Source organism: Sinocyclocheilus grahami, unplaced genomic scaffold, assembly GCF_001515645.1.
Source record: "Sinocyclocheilus grahami isolate Dianchi unplaced genomic scaffold, SAMN03320097.WGS_v1.1 scaffold91.1, whole genome shotgun sequence".
In the NCBI taxonomy this organism is placed as follows: Eukaryota; Metazoa; Chordata; class Actinopteri; order Cypriniformes; family Cyprinidae; genus Sinocyclocheilus; species Sinocyclocheilus grahami.
Genome location: NW_015505270.1, coordinates 1513114 through 1532660, shown reverse-complemented (window position 1 = coordinate 1532660; position 19547 = coordinate 1513114). Strand labels below are relative to the sequence as shown.

General features: G+C 39.2%; 2 protein-coding genes across 3 annotated transcripts in view; one reads left to right on the top strand and one right to left on the bottom strand.

Annotated features, from left to right (window-relative positions):
• The window catches only part of cpdb (carboxypeptidase D, b), a 14033-nt gene extending 12443 nt beyond the window's left edge, over positions 1–1590 (top strand). The window contains exon 21 of the mRNA XM_016274915.1: positions 1188–1590. Coding sequence (XP_016130401.1) covers positions 1188–1399 — 212 coding nt within the window. The 3' untranslated portion in view covers positions 1400–1590. The remainder of the gene's footprint in view (positions 1–1187) is intronic.
• A 9721-nt stretch (positions 1591–11311) lies between these two features.
• Positions 11312–13562, bottom strand: LOC107587219 (tumor suppressor candidate 5 homolog). 2 transcript variants are annotated; one of them, XM_016274913.1, is made up of 3 exons: positions 13022–13562; positions 12682–12805; positions 11312–11564 (listed from the first exon to the last, which is right to left on the bottom strand). In XM_016274913.1, exons 1-3 carry the CDS (start codon positions 13388–13390, stop codon positions 11488–11490), a joined length of 570 nt encoding a protein of 189 aa, XP_016130399.1. In that variant the 5' UTR covers positions 13391–13562; the 3' UTR covers positions 11312–11487. The 2 variants fall into 2 exon arrangements, with proteins under 2 accessions (XP_016130399.1, XP_016130400.1); XM_016274914.1 differs by lacking the exon at positions 11312–11564 and adding an exon at positions 12205–12431.
• Between the last annotated feature and the right edge of the window lie 5985 nt (positions 13563–19547).

Sequence of the window (19547 nt, the reverse complement as noted above, 5' to 3'; positions counted from 1 at the left end):
TTTGTTGTGATGCTTGCTGCTGCACAATGGTGCCTCATAGTTGTGTCCAATGTTTCTACATTTTTCATGTACATGTTCTAATGGCTTTCTTTCATGTTATAGATCACGAAATGGCAACTAATTTACAGTTGAGATACAGGTTTTCACAAAAACAATATAAATTATAAAATGATAAACCTCACAATTGACCGTTTAAACCAGGGGTGAGTCAGAAGTATAAATTATTATATTAATTTAAAACGGGGTTATGTGGGTGGATTTTCCCATTGGTCTGAACAAAAACTACAGACTGGATAATTGAAAATGAACATTCGTTCTCTGCAAGTAGGAGGCGCTTTTGGAATGTCAGAAATATAGAATGAGAAAAGTGTGAAAAAAATATAGCCTGTATTGGCGAGGAAAGTCCACGGAGTTACCAGCATAAGCCTGTGAGCAAAGGCTGTCTAATTCTAAACTTTAAAATACATTTATTTTTAGTTATTTTAACTACAAATTTAAATAAAACTGAAAAAAATTATGAAATGGCAATTATACATTTACACACCTAAGGATTATATCAACCAAAAAAGTAACTGCGTATGTGTCATCTACTTGGTTCCGTCTCATAAATGAGTAAGCGGCATTTAAAACAATTATAAAAATATAATACACACTGTTTCTCAATATTTAATTACAGCTTCAGATGCATGATATTTTCATCTCCAAGCAGGATACACAAAAAGCACGTTCAACTCTGATGGTTGTCGTGGTAATAAACACAGTAAACAGCAACCGTTCGCGTGTCAGCGCTTAATGCGCATCACCTATATGAAAATCATTTTAGGGGGCCCTTGAAAACACTATAGCAGATGAGGGCAATGAGAACACACAAAATATTTTTTATAGTTTCCGTTCACCACTGTAGAATTTTACTCAACTATGATGACTTCTGCTTCTGAGAACCCCTGAAATGTGAAAAAAAGCTTCCATTTAAATACCAAATATGTTCTGATTTACAAAGCAAGTATTCATATTTTAAAATCTTTGTAAAAAATGTTTAAATCATTTTGCAGTTTAAATTTAAATTAACTATAAATGTAGGCTGTAATGATTGAGTTCAATGATTTCTGCTCGTCAAAACTAATAAAATGAATTGGTGACTTTTTATATATATTAGTAGTAAACTGAAATTCTTTCTCCTCGTCTAGCCTCTTTGATGAGCATCTTGATCTGCGCTCTCCTCATCTGGCACCTTCGCTCTGCCAAGTTCAGCCGCATACAAGATGGGGTTCGTTGGTTGCGTAGTAAGAGGGATGTCCTCCGAATGGAAGCAATAGCTTCAGAGAAGTCACCCTTGCGACAGGAGTTTCTGGATGAGAGCGAGAGTGAAGAGGACCCTTTCCTTGTGGAGGGTCACTGAATGTACTGTAACTGTGTTCAAGAATAAAATGGCATTCTGTCTTTATGCTCAGTTCGTCAAATGACTTTGTGAACAACAGATTCATCTCTGTTAACGTGTAGTAAACGGTGTATTTTGCAACATTTAGTCTCCTAAACTTCATATATGGATTTACCAAGCTTGTTGCTAGTGGTGGATGCACAGCTAGTCCGGGGTTCAAGCGTGTAGTGCATTGAATGAACAGCAGGTGGAAGTAAAGTACCTAAACGTTTGACAAAAAAATAGTGGGTTTAACATCAATTATGGGTTTAAAATAATGGCTTTATATATATATATATACGCACGCACACAGTGGAGATCAAAATTAGAGGATCTTTAAATTATTATTTTTTTCTGAAATCTTAATCTTCACTCAATTTAAAGGATTAGCTGTAGGTATACCACAGATTCACTAACATGTTTGACAAAATAACCAAGGCATTTCAATAAAAACCTTTATTTTGTGGTAAACACCATGATCAAAATTGGAGAACTGTAACTATTGTAGCACGAAAGAAGATTACAACTCAAATTTTGGAGGGTTACAGCTGTCAGAAATTAGTAGGAAGTGTAGAGGCTTTTGCTTTGAATGACTTCAGCACATCTGCGGCCGCAGGATATCACTAGTTTCTCACACTGTGCTGGTGTGATCTTGGTCCACTTTTCTTCCACTCTCTTCCATAGTTCGGTAACTAGTGTCCAAAGATTTTCCAGAGATTGTCAATCAGGTTTAGATCAGGACTCTGGGCTGGCCAATTCATTATTTCAATGTTCTTGGCTTCAAGGAACTGCTTTACCCGATTTGCAGTGTGATGAGGGAATTGTCTTGCATGATAATTGCAGGCTGATTGGGAGATGCTTGCAGCGATGGAACCACATGTTGCTGAAGGAGGTTCTGATAAACATTTGCATTCAGTCTGCCATGTAGCTGTATAAGAGGCCCAAGTCCTGCTGCACAAAACATGACATCTTCCTCCACCTTTCACTGACTTCTTTACACACTTGGGCTTCATCCAAATACAATGTTTCCCATCTGACCCAAATAAATTAAACTTGCTCTCTTCACTAAAGTGAACTTTGGGCCAGTTCTCCTCTCTCCACACAACATGTTCCTCGGCAAGGGATGAGTCTAGCCATTTGATTCGTTCTGCTGATGAGAGGCTTGGTCACTGCAGAGTGTGCTTTCAGTCCGACTTCTGCTAAATGTGCAGAGACAGAACCTTACCCTGTTCAGCGATGAACTTGCGAGCAATTCCAGCTGCAGTGTTGAACCGATTCTCCATTGAGAGTCTCCGCATTATCCTGTCCTCTCGTGCATTTGTCTTATGCGGGACTTGAATTAGTGTCATTGTAAATCTGCAATATTCTAGAAATCACAGATTTGGAATGACCAACATCTCTTGCAGTGGCTGAAAGGGTAATCCCTTTGGCCTTCATCTGGACCGCCTCCTGTCGCAGGCTTTCAGTCACCTTAGAGTGGCCCGCCATCTTACAATCTCAATGAAAATTGGAGGAATGCTGCCAGTTAAATGGAGTTCGTCATATAATTAAGGAAATTAGCACCAGGTGCAAGATTAACTCCAATAACTTTTCAAATATCTCTTAAGTTTTTTATATCATATATACTGTATGTATGTATATACAGTGCCTTGCAAATGTATTCATACCCCTTAATTTTCTTCACATTTTGTTTTGTTGCTGCCTTATGTTAAACTGTGGGGAAGTCGTGGCCTAATGGTTAGAGAGTCGGACTCGTAACCCAAAGGTTACGTACCGGCAGGGATTGTAGGTGGGGGGAGTGAATGTACAGCGCTCTCTCCCACTTTGTGGGAGCATCTCCCACCAAAAAAATGGCTGCCCACTGCTCCGGGTGTGTGTTCACTGCTGTGTGTGTGCACTTTGGATGGGATAAATGCAGAGCACTAATTCTGACTATGGGTCACCATATTTGACCACGGGGAAGTCGAAACCCAAAGGTTGCGGGTTCGAGTCTCGTACCGGCAGGGATTGTAGGTGGGGGGAATGAATGTACAGCGCTCTCTCCCACCTTCAATACCACGACTGAGGTGCCCTTGAGCAAGGTGCCCTCTCATCACCGAACCCCCAACTGCTCCCCGGGCGCCGCAGCAAAAAATGGCTCCGGGTGTGTGTTCACTGCTATGTGTGTGCACTTTGTATGGGATAAATGCAGAGCACTAATTCCTAGTATGGGTCACCATACTTGGCCACATGTAGTGAACCAAACTGAGAGGCCATTTTGAAGGCTCAGGAAACCTTTGCAGGTGTTTTGTGTTGATTAGCTGATTGGCATGTCACCATATTCTCATTTGTTGAGATAGTGAATTGGTGGGTTTTTGTTAAATGTGAGCCAAAATCATCACAATTAAAAGAACCAAAGACTTAAACTACTTCAGTCTGTGTGCATTGAATTTATTTAATACACGAGTTTCACAATTTGAGTTGAATTACTGAAATAAATGAACTTTTCCACGACATTCTAATTTATTGAGATGCACCTGTATATATAGGTCAAGATGGAGCCGATGATGGCTGCCTCCGTGGCGAGCTCTGTGGTTTTTGTTAGTTTGTCCTGTCTATAGTTATATCCCTGCAATCAGTTTTACCAGAGACGAATTGCTGGACATTCGGCAGTACACATCACCCGAAATTTCACCAGTTTTCGACTATTCTGATGATTTGCTGGACATTGTAGTTGGCAGAGCAGCAGCGCTGATCAAGCGCTTCAGGACACGCAGACGAGGGAAGAGAGCCGGCGCACTCGTGAAGCTCAGGCAGCGCGGATTCAGAACGCCGTTGCCTAGCATCCATCTGGCGAACCTTCGCTCTCTACCCAACAAAATGGATGAACTCCTTCTGCTCTCCCGCATAAACAAGGATTTCTCACACTCTGCTGCACTGTGTTTCACGGAAACCGGTCTGAATGACGACATTCTGGACAGCGCGTTGAGTCTGCTGGGCTTTCAGCTGTTTAGAGCGGATCACGAGGCAGAATCAACGGGGAAATCACGAGGCGGCGGGACAAGCTTTTACATCAACGAAAGGTGGTTTACAGATGTATCCGTGTTAAAGAAGATGTGCTGTCCCGATCTAGAAGCGCTTTTCATTAACTGTAAGCCTTTCTACTCGCCGCGTGAGTTTTGCTCGTTCATTCTCGTGAGTGTTTGCATTCCACCGCAAGCGTACGTGAGCTCAGCTTTACAGAAACTCGCTGATCAGATCACATACACAGAACAACACTCGGACTCTGTTTTAATCATTCTCTGGGACTTTAATAAAGCAAATCTCTTCCGTGAACTGCCAAAATACAGACAGCACATCACATGTCCCACCAGAGACAGTAATATATTGGATCACTGTTACACAGCAATAAAGGATGCATATCACTCTGTCCAACGGGCAGCTTTGGGGCACTCTGATCACTGTTTAGTTCATCTTATACTGACATACAGGCAGAAACTGAAATCAGCTAAACCTGTATTAAGGACTGTAAAAAGATGCACTAATGAAGCAGAGCAGGATTTACAAGCTTGTTTTGACCTCACTGATTGGAGTGTTTTTGAAGCTGCTGCCACCGATCTGGACAAGCTCACACCTTCACCATCTTCACACAGATCTTCAACAGATCACTGGAGCTGTGCGAAGTCCCTTCATGCTTCAAACGCTCCACCATCATCCCCATCCCAAAGAAACCCAAAATTACAGGACTAAATGACTACAGGCCTGTGGTTCTAACGTCTGTGGTCATGAAGTCTTTTGAAAAACTGGTGCTGGCCCACCTGAAGGACATTACTGGACCCTTGCTGGATCCTCTTCAGTTTGCCTACAGAGCAAACAGGTCTGTGGATGATGCAATTAACATGGGACTGCATTATGTTCTGCAACATCTAGACAGACCAGGGACACAATGATCCTTATGTGAGGATCCTGTTTGTGGACTTCAGCTCGGCTTTTAACACTATCATCCCAAACCTCCTCCTGCCCAAACTAACTCAGCTCTCCGTGCCCACAGCCGTCTGTCAGTGAATGACCAGCTTCCTGACAGACAGACAGCACCTATTGAGGCTGGGAAAATACACATCCAGTACCCGTACGATCAGCACTGGCATCCCCCAGGGTTGTGTTCTCTCCCCACTGCTCTTCTCCTTCTACACCAACGACTGCACATCTAAAGACCCCTCTGTCAAGCTCCTGAAGTCTGCAGACGACACCACACTTATCGACCTCATTCAGGACGGAGACGAGTCTGCTTACAGACAGGAGGTTAAAGAGCTGGCTGTCTGATGCAGTCTTAACAACCTGGAGCTGAACATGCTTAAAACAGTGGAGATGATCGTGGACTTCAGGAGGAGCCCCCTGCTCTCTCTCCACTCACCATCATGGACAGCACTGTAAGAACAGTGGAGTCATTCAGATTCCTGGGCACCACTATCTCTCAGGACCTAAAGTGGGACACTCACATTGACTCCATTGGGAAAAAGGCCCAGCAGAGGTTGTACTCCCTTCGCCAGCTGAGGAAGTTCAACCTGCCACAGGAGCTGCTGAAACAGTTCTATCAGGACGGAGACGAGTCTGCTTACAGACAGGAGGTTAAAGAGCTGGCTGTCTGATGCAGTCTTAACAACCTGGAGCTGAACATGCTTAAAACAGTGGAGATGATCGTGGACTTCAGGAGGAACCCCCTGCTCTCTCTCCACTCACCATCATGGACAGCACTGTAAGAACAGTGGAGTCGTTCAGATTCCTGGGCACCACTATCTCTCAGGACCTAAAGTGGGACACTCATTGTTACATTGACTCCATTGTTAAAAGGGCCCAGCAGAGGTTGTACTTCCTTCGGCAGCTGAGGAAGTTCAACCTGCCACAGGAGCTGCTGAAACAACTCTACTCTACTCTGCCATAATTGAATCTGTCCTCTGCACTTCAATAACTGTCTGGTTCAGCTCAGCTACCAAATCTGACCTCAGAAGACTACAGAGGATAGTCCGGACAGCTGAGCGAATCACTGGTACAACCCTCCCTTCTCTCCAAGAACTGTACTCATCCAGAGTGAGCAAAAGGGCTGGCAAAATCACTCTGGACCCCTCACATCCAGCACACTCACTCTTTGAACTGCTGCCATCTGGTCGACGCTACAGAGACAAGACGATAATTCTTCCATCTTGCAAATTATGGTCATTTTTGTCAGTTAAGTCTCGTTAGCATTCGGCCTGCTTTAAATCAGACACAGAGATACAGTGCGGTAAGATCGCATTTATTTGAATTAATTATATTTATTTGAATTAGCGAGAGAGGGAGGGATGAAAGTTGCATGTGTGAACCTGCGTCTGCGCGCCTCTCTCTACAAGCAATGAGGCTTAGTTACTTCAAAAACAATGATTCTACCCCCTCATTGCAGAGAAATATAAAGTTGCGAGTCAGTAGCCTGTCGAAGCTATTTTACTAATAAAAGTTTCCGTGCTGTGTTGTCGTTGTCGTGTGCACTAATGTGGGTGCGTGCGTCTACGAAAGCAGCTTAGCCAAGGCTACTACATATAGTTTTAGTTTAGCTATAAGCCCGAGCCCGACCTGAACCCGAAGCTATTCATTAAACATTAACCCGAACCCGACCCGAAACCCGAAAGTATTTCGGGACTCGTCGGGCTCGGGTCGGGTAGCAGACCTCTACTCACGCCATCCATCTCATGAACACTTGACAATAACTGTGGATCACACAACACATGTGAGGTCTCAGAGAAATTCACTCAAATATAATGTCCACTACAGAGGCAAAAACTCCATAGCTGGGTCTCAGGAGGATATATGTATATATATATATAAAAAGTTTTACTCTCGACATAATCTTTGACTTGTATTTTATGAATCACCATGGTTTCAGCTGAAAATCATCTTTCCTGTTCTACTGAAGAAAGAAAGTCATAGATGGCCCAAGGGTGAGTAAATTAACAGCAAATTTTCATTTTTGGGTGAATTATCCCTTTAAAAGTGAATGGGGATCAGGGATTGTCATGGTCACCATTCACTATCATTCTATATATATATATATATATATATATATATATGAGTAGTAATGACATGCTGCAAAATATCAAATTTTCATGGAAGAAAAAAAATCCTAAAGGTTTAGAACAACATGAGAGTAAATGATTTAATCCCATTGTCATATTAATTGAAATATCCATGATTTTTTAAATCACATTTCACACTTAAAAATTTACAAAGGAACAACAAACAAACCTGAAGCATCCATTTGCTTTACATAATTTATTATTTCATTATTTTTGTAATTTTCCAAGTACTTTCAAGCCCCTCTCTTCTACATCTATACCAATAAACTAGAGTATGTTTCAGACAATGCCCTTTTCATTGATGGCCTTTCATAGATGGAGTAATGTCATGCTCGCTACAGTCTGGTTCACTGCCATGATGCCAACATAGGGGGTTCTGAGTGGGAAAGTCCATTAGAAGTTTCCTGGAATTGGCCTAACAGCTGTGGTTTCCCTCAACATCTTCTATCTGTTTCTCTATTTAACAACACTCGCAGGAAAATGATCAGAGACAACTCTCCACTGCAGCAGTGACGTTAAACCTCGTTTCAGCTCATTTAAACATTGCATAACTCTTTCTCTCATGCCTTTATTGGCTCTTCGGGTTGCATTGGCTCCATAAAACACATTTCTGTTGTTATTAAATCCTGCCAGCTTTCATGCTGTGCTCACAGGATATGTGAGCTGAGAAATCCTCTCTCTGTTTATATGTAAGTGAAGCTCACAAGCGTACATTACTCCTCCTGCTGGACTAACTGGGCCTTTCTGCAAGAGAATAAGATAGACTAAGTGCTACAGATTTTCTAAACTTAATTTGAGCATGCCACGATCTGCCTAAACACATTCCCCATAGGGCAAAAGCTTGGTTCAAATATAAGATAAGAAGATAATAAAGAAGTTTGAAGGGGAAAGAATTCTGATGGATGACATTATGATCTCTAGACTGTGAATGATCTTAAACTTTATTTTGTTGCTATTTAGAGGAATTACACTGGAAAGCTAAAGAACCAATTATTTTCCAGTGATCCTGCTTCAGTGTGGAAAGGTCTGAAAGACATCACCAATTACAAGACACCATCCCCCAGCACTGTGGAGAATCAACAACTGGCAGACGATCTGAACGAGTTTTATTGCAGGTTTGAAAAAACACCATTCAGCATTCCAGATCAGTGAAGATGACGCGAGTCAGGTCTTCAGAAAGAACAAGAGAAGAAAGTCACCAGGCCCAGAAGGTGTTACACCAGCCTGTCTGAAATCCTGTGCTGACCAGCTGGCCCCCATCAGTGTGAAGATGGGGGCCAGCTGGTCAGCACAGGATTTCAGACAGGCTGTGCGAAGTCCCCTCATGCTTCAAAAGCTCCACCATCATCCCCGTCCCAAAGAAACCCAAAATTACTGGACTTAATGACTACAGACCTGTGGCTCTACTCAAAACTGTGGAGATGATAGTGGACTTCAGGAGGAACCCCCCTGCACTCCCCCCACTCACCATCATGAACAGTTCTGTGACCGCAGTGGAGTCATTCAGGTTCCTGGGCACCACTATCTCTCAGGACCTGAAGTGGGACAAGCACATTGAGTCCATTGTCAAAAAGGCCCAGCAGATGTTGTACTTCCTTCGCCAGCTGAGGAAGTTCAACCTGCCACAGGAGCTGCTGAAACAGTTATACTCCAGCCTCACTGAATCCATCCTCTGCACTTCAATAACTGTCTGGTTCAGCTCAGCTACCAAATCTGACCTCAGAAGACTACAGAGGGTAGTCCGGACTGCTGAGCGAATCATTGGTACAACCCTCCCTTCTCTCCAAGAACTGTACTCATCCAGAGTGAGCAAAAGGGCTGGCAGAATCACTCTGGACCCCTCACATCCAGCACACTCCCTCTTTGAACTGTTGCCATCTGGTCGACGCTACAGAGCTCTGAGCTCCAGAACGAGCAGCCACAGGAACAGTTTCTTTCCTCAGGCAATACATCTCATGAACACTTGACAATAACTGTGGAACACACAACACTAGTATACATTATTTATTTAACACACATACTTATTTACATTTCAAATTTGCACATATCATACCTGTACATACAAAATGGTCTATATTATATATTGTCTATTTTGTCTATTTTTATATTATTCTTTTTATTATCTGTGTTTTTTTTGTACTGTCAGTGTCATTCTGTTACACTGTGGAAGCTTCTGTCACTAAAACAAATTCCTCGTATGTGTAAACATACCTGGCAATAAAGCTCATTCTGATTCTGATTTACGTCAAAAAGATTGAGAAGATTACATTTCATGAGAAAACCTAATTATTTTATGAATTGGTGATTTTGTGTGAATTTGTACGATTTGAATAAATAAATAAACCCCACCCCTAAACTTCACCCTCAGTGAACAGATCGTACATATTCATTCAAATTCATTATTTCCCAAAGCATAAAATAGTTAGGATTGTCATAAATGTTACGATATAAATATTAGGACATCATTTTGAAAGTGTTTTGAGATTATATTAAGATATTATAACTTTATTTGAATGATTTTTATATATATATATATATATATATATATTTTATATTAGTTTGAATATTAATGCTAAATAATATGAATTAGTAGGAGCACATTTCTAGTCAAGGGGGTTTTGGGAGTACAAGACAAAAAAGTTAACCTTTCTAAGTAAAATCAAAAAGTACATTCACTGCTTGCTCCACTGCTCTATAAGGTCCTCTATTGGGGGATCATTAATAATATAGCTATTATATATAATAGTTATAATTTATTGAAATATATATATATATATATATATATAAATTCAATAAATTATAACTATATTATAGGCTATATATAACTAAACTATATATGGATATTTATTATCTTACACATTTTATTAATGATTATTATAAGATGGATATACATTGCACATCAAATATTATATTATTGAGACAATTTTGTGTGAGACAGTATAATAACTTTTTAGATATATTTTAAAATATAAAAAATATATATTTTATACAATATAATTCTTAAATTATTGCTATTATTATTATTATGCAAATTCTTATATTATTGCAAATGTGCAATGAAAAATGATTGTCAGATGGCAACAATATTGCACATCAAATGTTACGTTAACGTTCACACATCCATTCTGATTAAAGTAGTGAGACGAAAGCAATATATTATGACATATTGTACAATGTTGTAATATAAAGTGTATATGCTTTGTGATATGGCCTCTGCATCAAACCCATTTACAGCATGGTCAAAGCTTTTATCGTTCTAACTATCCCCGGCTGACCACGCAGCCATTAGCGGAGGTTTAGATCATTTATGAACAGGAAGAATACAAAAGTTTGCGGGTTTGGAAAATGGATGCTTGCTACAAATGTCTTTATGCGGTGGATGTCCTGTATCCATGTCAAAAATATGAATAACCTCAAAAGACCCATTGATTATGTCTGAAGCACTACTAAAACTAAAAATAACACTAAAAGTTAACATTTTTCACAAGCAATGGTTTCTTCGGCTTTAGTTAATATATATAGACACCAAATTACACTATGCTGCAGGAATAGCTTAAGCATAACCTCCAATTGAGGCACATCAGGACTAAATGTAAATATGAAAGGAATACATTTATGTGCAGGATATCAATTACCAGATGTGCTTCCTCTGATCTCCCTTGCTCAGGAGGCTGGATGGCTGATGGTACAGGATGCACAGTAGCACTTTTTTCTTCAGTCTAACATTCATAAGTAAATATATACTTCCTGTCCAAATGGAACTCTTCCAAACAATCTGCAAAAAACACACTTAAACTATTGGGTAGGTTTGGTTTAATTTCTAACATGCAAAAATATGGCACCATATTAGTAAAAGACAAATCTGCACAATTCAAATATAATATTGTACATTTCTTTTTAGACATGCATTGCCCTCTTTTGGTTGAATATAGCCCTTGTTCATCTCTTACGAGTTCAATACATGTATTCAATACAATATTTTTGCTACACCGAGGATGCGGCCCGTCTCACACTGCACTCCTCCACCTTGCATCCTTGTGATGCTCCACACTTCCAGAAGACTATGAATCAAAATGACAAGGAATAAAAATACTTTTCGAAGAAGAAATGTAAAAACATAAGTGTATTACCCAAACAAATCACCCTCGTGTCGTTCCAAATCTGTATGATTTTCTTCTTGTCTGGGACACACACACACACACACACAAAAGAGAGATATTTGAACCCATTTGACCTCATGCTATTTTCTATATATCTTCTTTTGTGTTCTACAGAACAAAGTCAGTCATACAGATTTGGAATGACATGATGGTGAGTAAATGATGCCAGAATGTTCATATTTTGGTTAAATTAACTCTTTAAGCTATGATAGATTACACAAAATGCAACATATTTTACAATCATACAAAAAATTATACCAACTATGTGCTTTTGACCGCACCAGCTCCACTGCAAGAAAAATAAATAATAATAATAACAACAAATTCTCATTCTCAGAACAGAACAGAAGTCACATTCTTGTTATTGCAACAGGCGATTCATTAGCATAATATAATGCACTTGTACTGTAATATAGACAAATTCATAGATTTCACTTGGCATAGGAATGTTTTTTCTTTGAACAGTTGATAGTAATATTTCATGTAGATCATAATTTTAAAAAGACAGTCATTTCGATTAAGTGCAAAATTAAGGCATCAGGAAGGAAGGCATCAAGATGGTTTAGAAACAATTTTTCAACAACAACAACAAAAAAATGAATGAATGAAACAAATTTAACATTGTGCATGGTATAAACTGATAGTCTAGCTGTTTTTTTGTGTGTGAAGGTTTTCACGTGGCATTCATCATCCATCTTCTTTGGTTTCAGCTCATTACCCGTTTACATCAATGCTCACAATTTTCTAGGATTTCCAACTATTTATACTCTGGGAGAGAGAAAAGGAAATGAGAGAGACATTTACGTGTATGATCTTACTTCAACTCAATTGCAGACAACAAACAGCATAATAATAGTTGTATTTTTAGGATTGTTTTTTATAAAAGTAGAATTAAAAATAGTGGTTGCATTTGTATAATACCGATTTCATATTTTCAAAGTTGAGTTGGGTGGGACATGTCCCCAATATCTACTCCCCTGTCTGTGTGTGTGTGTGTAGAGACAGAGAGATGGTTTACCTGTCATCAACAGATAAAGGACTATAGCCAGACCCACAACAATGGAAACGATACTAAGCAACAAAGCTAGACGCCCAAGTCTTCTGCCCCCATCATAATCTTTTGCTTGTATCATGGACCGAGACTGAAGAAGAACAGAAAGAAAATCATGGATAAGTAAGTCTTGTAAATACATATGGTGGCCCCATGAGTCACATTATTAACTATTAGGGGCCCCCTAAACAAAAACAAGAAGGGTTTCTTTTTACTTTGTTTGATCTGCTTTCTAAATGATCACTAAATGTGAACTCTAAAAGTAACTAAGCTTCATTCTAAAAGTAATAAGTTTAACTCTACTCACCATATTAGCGAAATAAAGCGCAAACAGGTTTATTGGAACGGCCGGGCAGAAGCAGGAGATCACGGCCACCCACATGAAGCTGCAGGGCTCGCGTTCCCCGGGCGTGGGCGACGACGAGCGGCTGAAACTGACCCGCGACGGAGAGTGGGGCTCCGGGGCAACGTTATCCATAGTCTGTTCCTTCCGTTCCGCTTCGAGACACTTCACGAGGTGTGTATCAGAAGGCGAGTGGTTCAATTCTCTTTTCAGCTCTTTGTCTGAGATGTCGAGAAGTTTCTGAGTAGGTCTATCTCCAAAATCGGTGGACTGCAGCGCGGCTCTCTCGCACAGGGCATCTGTCGCGTGAGGGGCGTCCGTGTTAATAGCCATCTCTTACAGAAAAGATCCCTTTGTGTAAGAACATCAAATATACACTCTTATGAAGTTATCTCGGTCAGCATAAGATCTTTTATTTAATCCAATTGTTCGCAGAGCATTTCGAGCGAGATGCATCTATTGGACACCCATCCACTTCATCAATGTGCACCACTCGCGTCTTACACTGGAGATGCCAATCTGGATACTTTGCGTAAATCAATCAGTTTGCATTGGGCACGACGTGATGGCGCCCTAACGGCGCATCTGATTGGTGGACTTGGTGGTTAATTGACGCGAGCGCACGCATTTTTATTATCTGTGGATCCAGACGCTTTAATTGATTGTTTCTGTGCAGAGCAGATTCTAATCTCAGTCACGAATATATGACTGCCCGTGAGATCATACGATGTTTTACACTGACCCGATTCATGTTTTTTTTCTAGCATGCTGTATTACATTAGTCATGTATTTCTGCAAAGCGTAGTTCATCATGGTTATGGAAAATGAGTTTACTTTAAAAAAAAAAAAAAAGAATGGGTAAAAATGACCTGTAGGGAAGGTTCTGTAGTCTATATAGGTTATAGGTTCCCCTAAGGTTCTCACCAAAAAAATAAATAAAACCTCACGGCAACGTTCTGGGAAGGTTACTTTTAAGTTTTTGGTTACAAAAGCACTTCCAGAGAACACCAGTGCTGGGCGAATAATACTTCAAATTTGTTGTACGTTAGGATTCCAAATTACATGACAAAATTGTAGTTAGTCATGTAATCCGTTACATTACACATTTGATATAATCGGGACTACTTTTTGATTACTTTTGGGGAAATCGTGGCCTGGTTAGAGAGTCGGACTCGTAACCCAAAGGTTGTAGGTTTGAGTCTCGTACCGGCAGGGATTGTAGGTGGGGGGAGTGAATGTACAGCGCTCTCTCCCACCTTCAATACCACGACTGAGGTGCCCTTGAGCAAGGCACCGGACCCCCAACTGCTCCCCGGGCGCCGCAGCAAAAAATGGCTGCCCACTGCTCCGGGTGTGTGTGTGTGTGTGTGTGTGTTCACTGCTGTGTGTGTGCACTTTGGATGGGATAAATGCAGAGCACTAATTCAGACTACAGGTCACCATACTTGGCCACATGTCACATCACTTTTGACTTAACTCGTTTATCACATTGATTTTAATAGGATCATCTTGAACCATACTGTTGTAAAAATACAAAGAGAAGGAAAATATTCCATTCGTTGTTATTAACATCATGAAGTGAACGTGCAATTAAACATTACATTACGTCAAGGTTTCCTAAACTGGGGTTTGTAAAGGAACTGCAAGGATTCGTGAGTTTAATAAACAGCTTAGATTTAAATAAATCATAAAAATGTCAAATTAAAATCAATTATTCTAAAATGACGATCAAAATAAAACACTTGCTTAAAAAATGAAATATTTTGTACGCCTGCATGTCATGTGACCATTCACCAACAGAGAACTGTAAATATGCAAATGTGTTAATTATTAACATATTACCTTAAAACATAAGGGGGGATTTCAAATAAATAAATAAAGCTGAAAGAGGTTCAGATAAAAAAAAAAAGATATATATATATATTTGGGAATCCCTGCATGTAAATAAGAAATAGCCTGAATTTGTGCATTTTAATGGGTTAGTAACACAAAAGCCTTCTAAAGACATAATTAACCCATTGAGTGATAATTCAAATAAACACGCAATGTTAAAATGTTGAGAAAGGATTCATGTAAATCCAGTGGTCAAATACTGTGTGGCCTCTCAATTTTGTGTGTAATTAAAGCCACCTGACTAGTGACTGGTCTTTATGTGAACGTCCACAAAACTGGAAGACTTTCTGACTGTATATAAGCGGTAGTCTATTTTAAAACGGAACATTTAAAAGATGAAAAAGAAGAATTAGGGAGAATCAAATTATGAATAATTTGTGGGAATAATATAATAATAAATATAAATTATATTTATTATTGGGGGCTCTGATAAGCCTCATGTCCAACCGACCATTGACGCCCTCTATCGGTCATATTTTAAATAGCACTTAAACCAGTGCAAGATAACAATAGTTTAGGCCTACAAAAATTGTAATTAAAGGGTTAGTTCACCCAAAAATGAAAATTAGGCTGTGTTTTACTCATCCCCGATGCATCCTAGGTGTATATGACTTTCTTCTTTCAGACGAATCCAGTCAGAGTTATATTAAAAATGGTCTTTGATCTTTCAAGCTCTATTGTTGCACTCAGCGGGTGTTGCATCGCTTCAGTCCAAAAGACGTGAAATAAAAAGCACCTTTCCATTAAAAAAAAAAAAGTCTCTCACACGGCTCTGGGGGGTGAACAAAGGCCTCCTGTAGCGAATCGATGCGTTTTTGTAAGAAAAATATCCATATTCAAAACGTAGTAATCACTTTAATGTAGCTTGTGCCAGCAGTTGTACACAGAAGCAGTTCCGGGAGGATGACGTATGAGGTCAGCGTTGCGCATGTGCTGGTGCGTCTCGTGAAAACCAACGTTTGTTTACAGGATCAAAAGGAGCAAAGTTTCCTTACTTTAGCAAAGGAAAACAAGTCTCCTCTTAGTTTATATCGAAATCCTCCGACATTCTTCTTTACAAATCCTCATTTTGTACTTCTAATTAGTGACCGTTGTTTTGTTTCGATCTCTCCGCGTGCATCACTTCTGAGCGGCGCATGCGCAAAGCCAACCTCATACGTCATTCCCCCGGAACTGCTTCCGTTTTTGGGTGAACTAACCCTTTAATACATCTCTAGCATTTTAAAGGGGTCATATGATGCGATTTCAAGTTTTCCTTTCTCTTTGGAGCTGTTCGTGAATAGATAAGATCCTTAAAGTAATTGTGGTCTGATTACGAGTATTTTCAAATGTAATTGAATCTAATTACAAGAACTGAATTTTTAAATCTGATTACATAATCCAGATTACATGTAATCAGTTACTTACTGCCCAGCACAGCATACAGAGAACGTTGAATGTTTCAGGTTCCTCCAAAAATAACCATATTTGGAGCAACCATATGGGACCATTAATGGGACGCTGTGCGTTTGCTGGGTGCTATGTCAAATCACTGTAAAAATTAACTTTATTAACTTTTTCATATTCATGCTCTTACCAAAATGATTAAAATATGCATATCATTGGTGAGACGCAAAGTTATCTTTATTTATAGCCTCTCCTTGTCATATATTTTAAAGCATGTGGACATAAGAGTGAAAAAACAAGAATTGAAAGGGTGAAAAATGTTCAATAGTGGAAAACGTTCGAGTAAATTTATGTGCTTGATAAACAGGCAGAAGATGCAACTTGTCTGGGAGCTCTGATAAGCCTCATGTCCAACCGACCATTGACGCCCTCTATCGGTCATATTGTATATAACACTTAAACCAGTGCAAGATAATAGTTTAGGCCTACAAAATTTTTAAAGGGGTCATATGATGCGATTTCAAGTTTTCCTTTCTCTTTGGAGTGTTACAAGCTGTTTGTGAATAGATAAGATCCCTAAAGCTGAAAAGACTAAAGTCTCAAAACCAAAGAGATATTCTATTTAAAAGTTTAGACTCATCCACGCCCCCACGTCTATGTCACTGTGTGGGAAGATTTGCATAACACCGCCCAAATGTTCACGCAAAGAAAGAAGGCGTAACTTTTATTCTCGCTGTAGTATTGTTTCCGTCGCCGCCATGTTGTGGATATGCTGTGTTTCGTTGCGAAAGCGAAACTACTTTGTTTGGCCTTCCAAAAGAGGACACGACTAGAAATCAGTGGTTAAGTTGTATTTACAACACTGTTCCAGAACACTTCAAACCAAATATTCAGATGTGTGCAGCGCATTTTATGGAGGACTGTTTTCTGATCCTGTGAGAGTAGACTACAATGCCGGCTGTTCTGACTCACAGACTGTAAGTATCAGAATCAGAATGAGCTTTATTGCCAGGTATGTTTACACATACGAGGAATTTGTTTTAGTGACAGAAACTGTGTTTTCATATTTAAAGAATTAGCCACTGATGATTCAAACGTGAGTTTTGAGCAGTGTAGAGTAGCGCTTGTTTGTCATTTCTCCAATCACAGATGCAGACATGGTTTTATGTTTACGTGGCGCGATGCAACACGTAAAAAGTCATTATAATCAGTAATTATGTCCCCACTGGATGCAACAAATGTCTCGTTTGTAATTGTAATTTATTGTTTTGGTCTTGTCGCTCCGGCCTGACAGGGCATCATCACAATAAGGTAAGGGACGTAACACATCCGTCACACGCTTGAGGTATTCAGCCAATCACAATGCACTGGATATCTGGCCAATCACAGCACACCCTCGCTTTTCAGACCGATGAGCTTTGTAAAAATCGACGTGTTTCAGAAAGGTGGGGCATAGAGGAGAAACAATAATGTACAGTATGTGGAAAATATTTTTTGAACCTTAAACCACAGAAACACATTGCATTACACCAAATGCACAAAATAATGTTATTTTTAGCAACATCATATGACCCTTTAAAGACGGGTGACTACTTGACCCTACCTAAAATGTATGAAAATACACCTTTAACGGTTTAACCTTTTAGATAAAAGCTTAATTTTACAGGTGACTCTTGTATGAAATTGTGATTTTTGTTTAGTTGTTTAGCCAACAGATACCTTTATACTTTTTAAAGTATAGATTAACACATCTGACACTTGTTACCAAAGCCACACTCTCATTCAAAATTCTCTCATAATATTCCTAATAAAGAATGGCTTTGAGTCAACCTGTTTCAACTATGTTCAAGCCAGGAAAGAATAGCTTATTATTATAATGCATTACTTATGCTGCTGCCTAAACCACAGATCATTTATATGTTGTATAAATGCTGCATCCTCATCTGAAGTAGCTACAAAAATTTGAGCTACTGTATCAAGAGACAAGATGCAGACCACATGAACCATGGTGACTATAGAGATTTGTCCATTACTGGACACATTCATGTTTCCTCTTAGTTTTATGCCTGGGCAGCAGCTGTTGCAAAGGCTAAAATGTACAGAAAATGATTTTCAATGACCTCTGCAATGCAAAATATACTACATATATTGAATATACATTATAAAACTCTCATTTATTAGTTAGTTTGATATTACAAAACAAAAGACCATGGATTTAAATTAATATCTTTGTTCATTTAGAACCCTCTCAAATACCTAATCAAATTTCAAGAAAAAACTGAAAGTTCAAACATGTTTAAGAACGTCATAATTTGATTACGTCTTTAAAATGTTTACTTAAGAAAATTCAAGACAAATTAAAATTTTTTTTGACATTTTCCAAAGAAATATTTTCTCCATTTAAGATATTTTTTTGCTTCAATAATAAAAAAAGTGAATTTTAAAATATCATCAAAGATCTACGACAGAGATTGTCCAGAATGAATAAGATCCACAGCACTCTCAGATGAAAATGGTGCATGCTGGGTAGAGCTGACCACAACAGTTCTTCAGCTGGCAGCTTTAGCGTCAGGACAGGGTCATAAAGTTTGCCAGAGAAGAACTGCGGTAGGTCAGCCAATATTCACTCATCAGCAGCCACTATAAACCTAGAAGATAAAAACAAAACAGAAGATTATTTTTCAAAAATAACGCAAGATATGTTCTACTACCACAAGTTTGTTCTCCCTGTAATTACAAAACCATTATTGATACTGCCATTTAGCACAGAGTACCATCAAAATACAAATATGACACTTAATTTAAACTAAAACATAATATGCAGGCTTCAACAACAAGGATGGCCTGCTGTCCCAGGATCAGTGTGATTGTTTCGGACTGGTTCCCTGTCATTTGCCCTATTGGGTCAGTGCAAATTCTTTTCTTTTTTTTTATGCTTTGCAAACATATAAATGTGGTGTTCTCGGGCATTTTGTGGCAAATTCTGCTTGTCAACGTCATAACATTATTCATTATAATTCAGTATGTAGCCTATCAATGAATGACACAGTTTTGACTGTCATGGTGTGTGCATGAACGAGTGTGAAATAGGGGAAGAGTAAAAAAAAGTAACACTTTTTGACTTTCTCAGTTTGTGTAAATCCACATGGGGTTCAGAGTATAATTTTATAATCCACAGTTATTTCACACTTGTCCATTACAAATATATCGC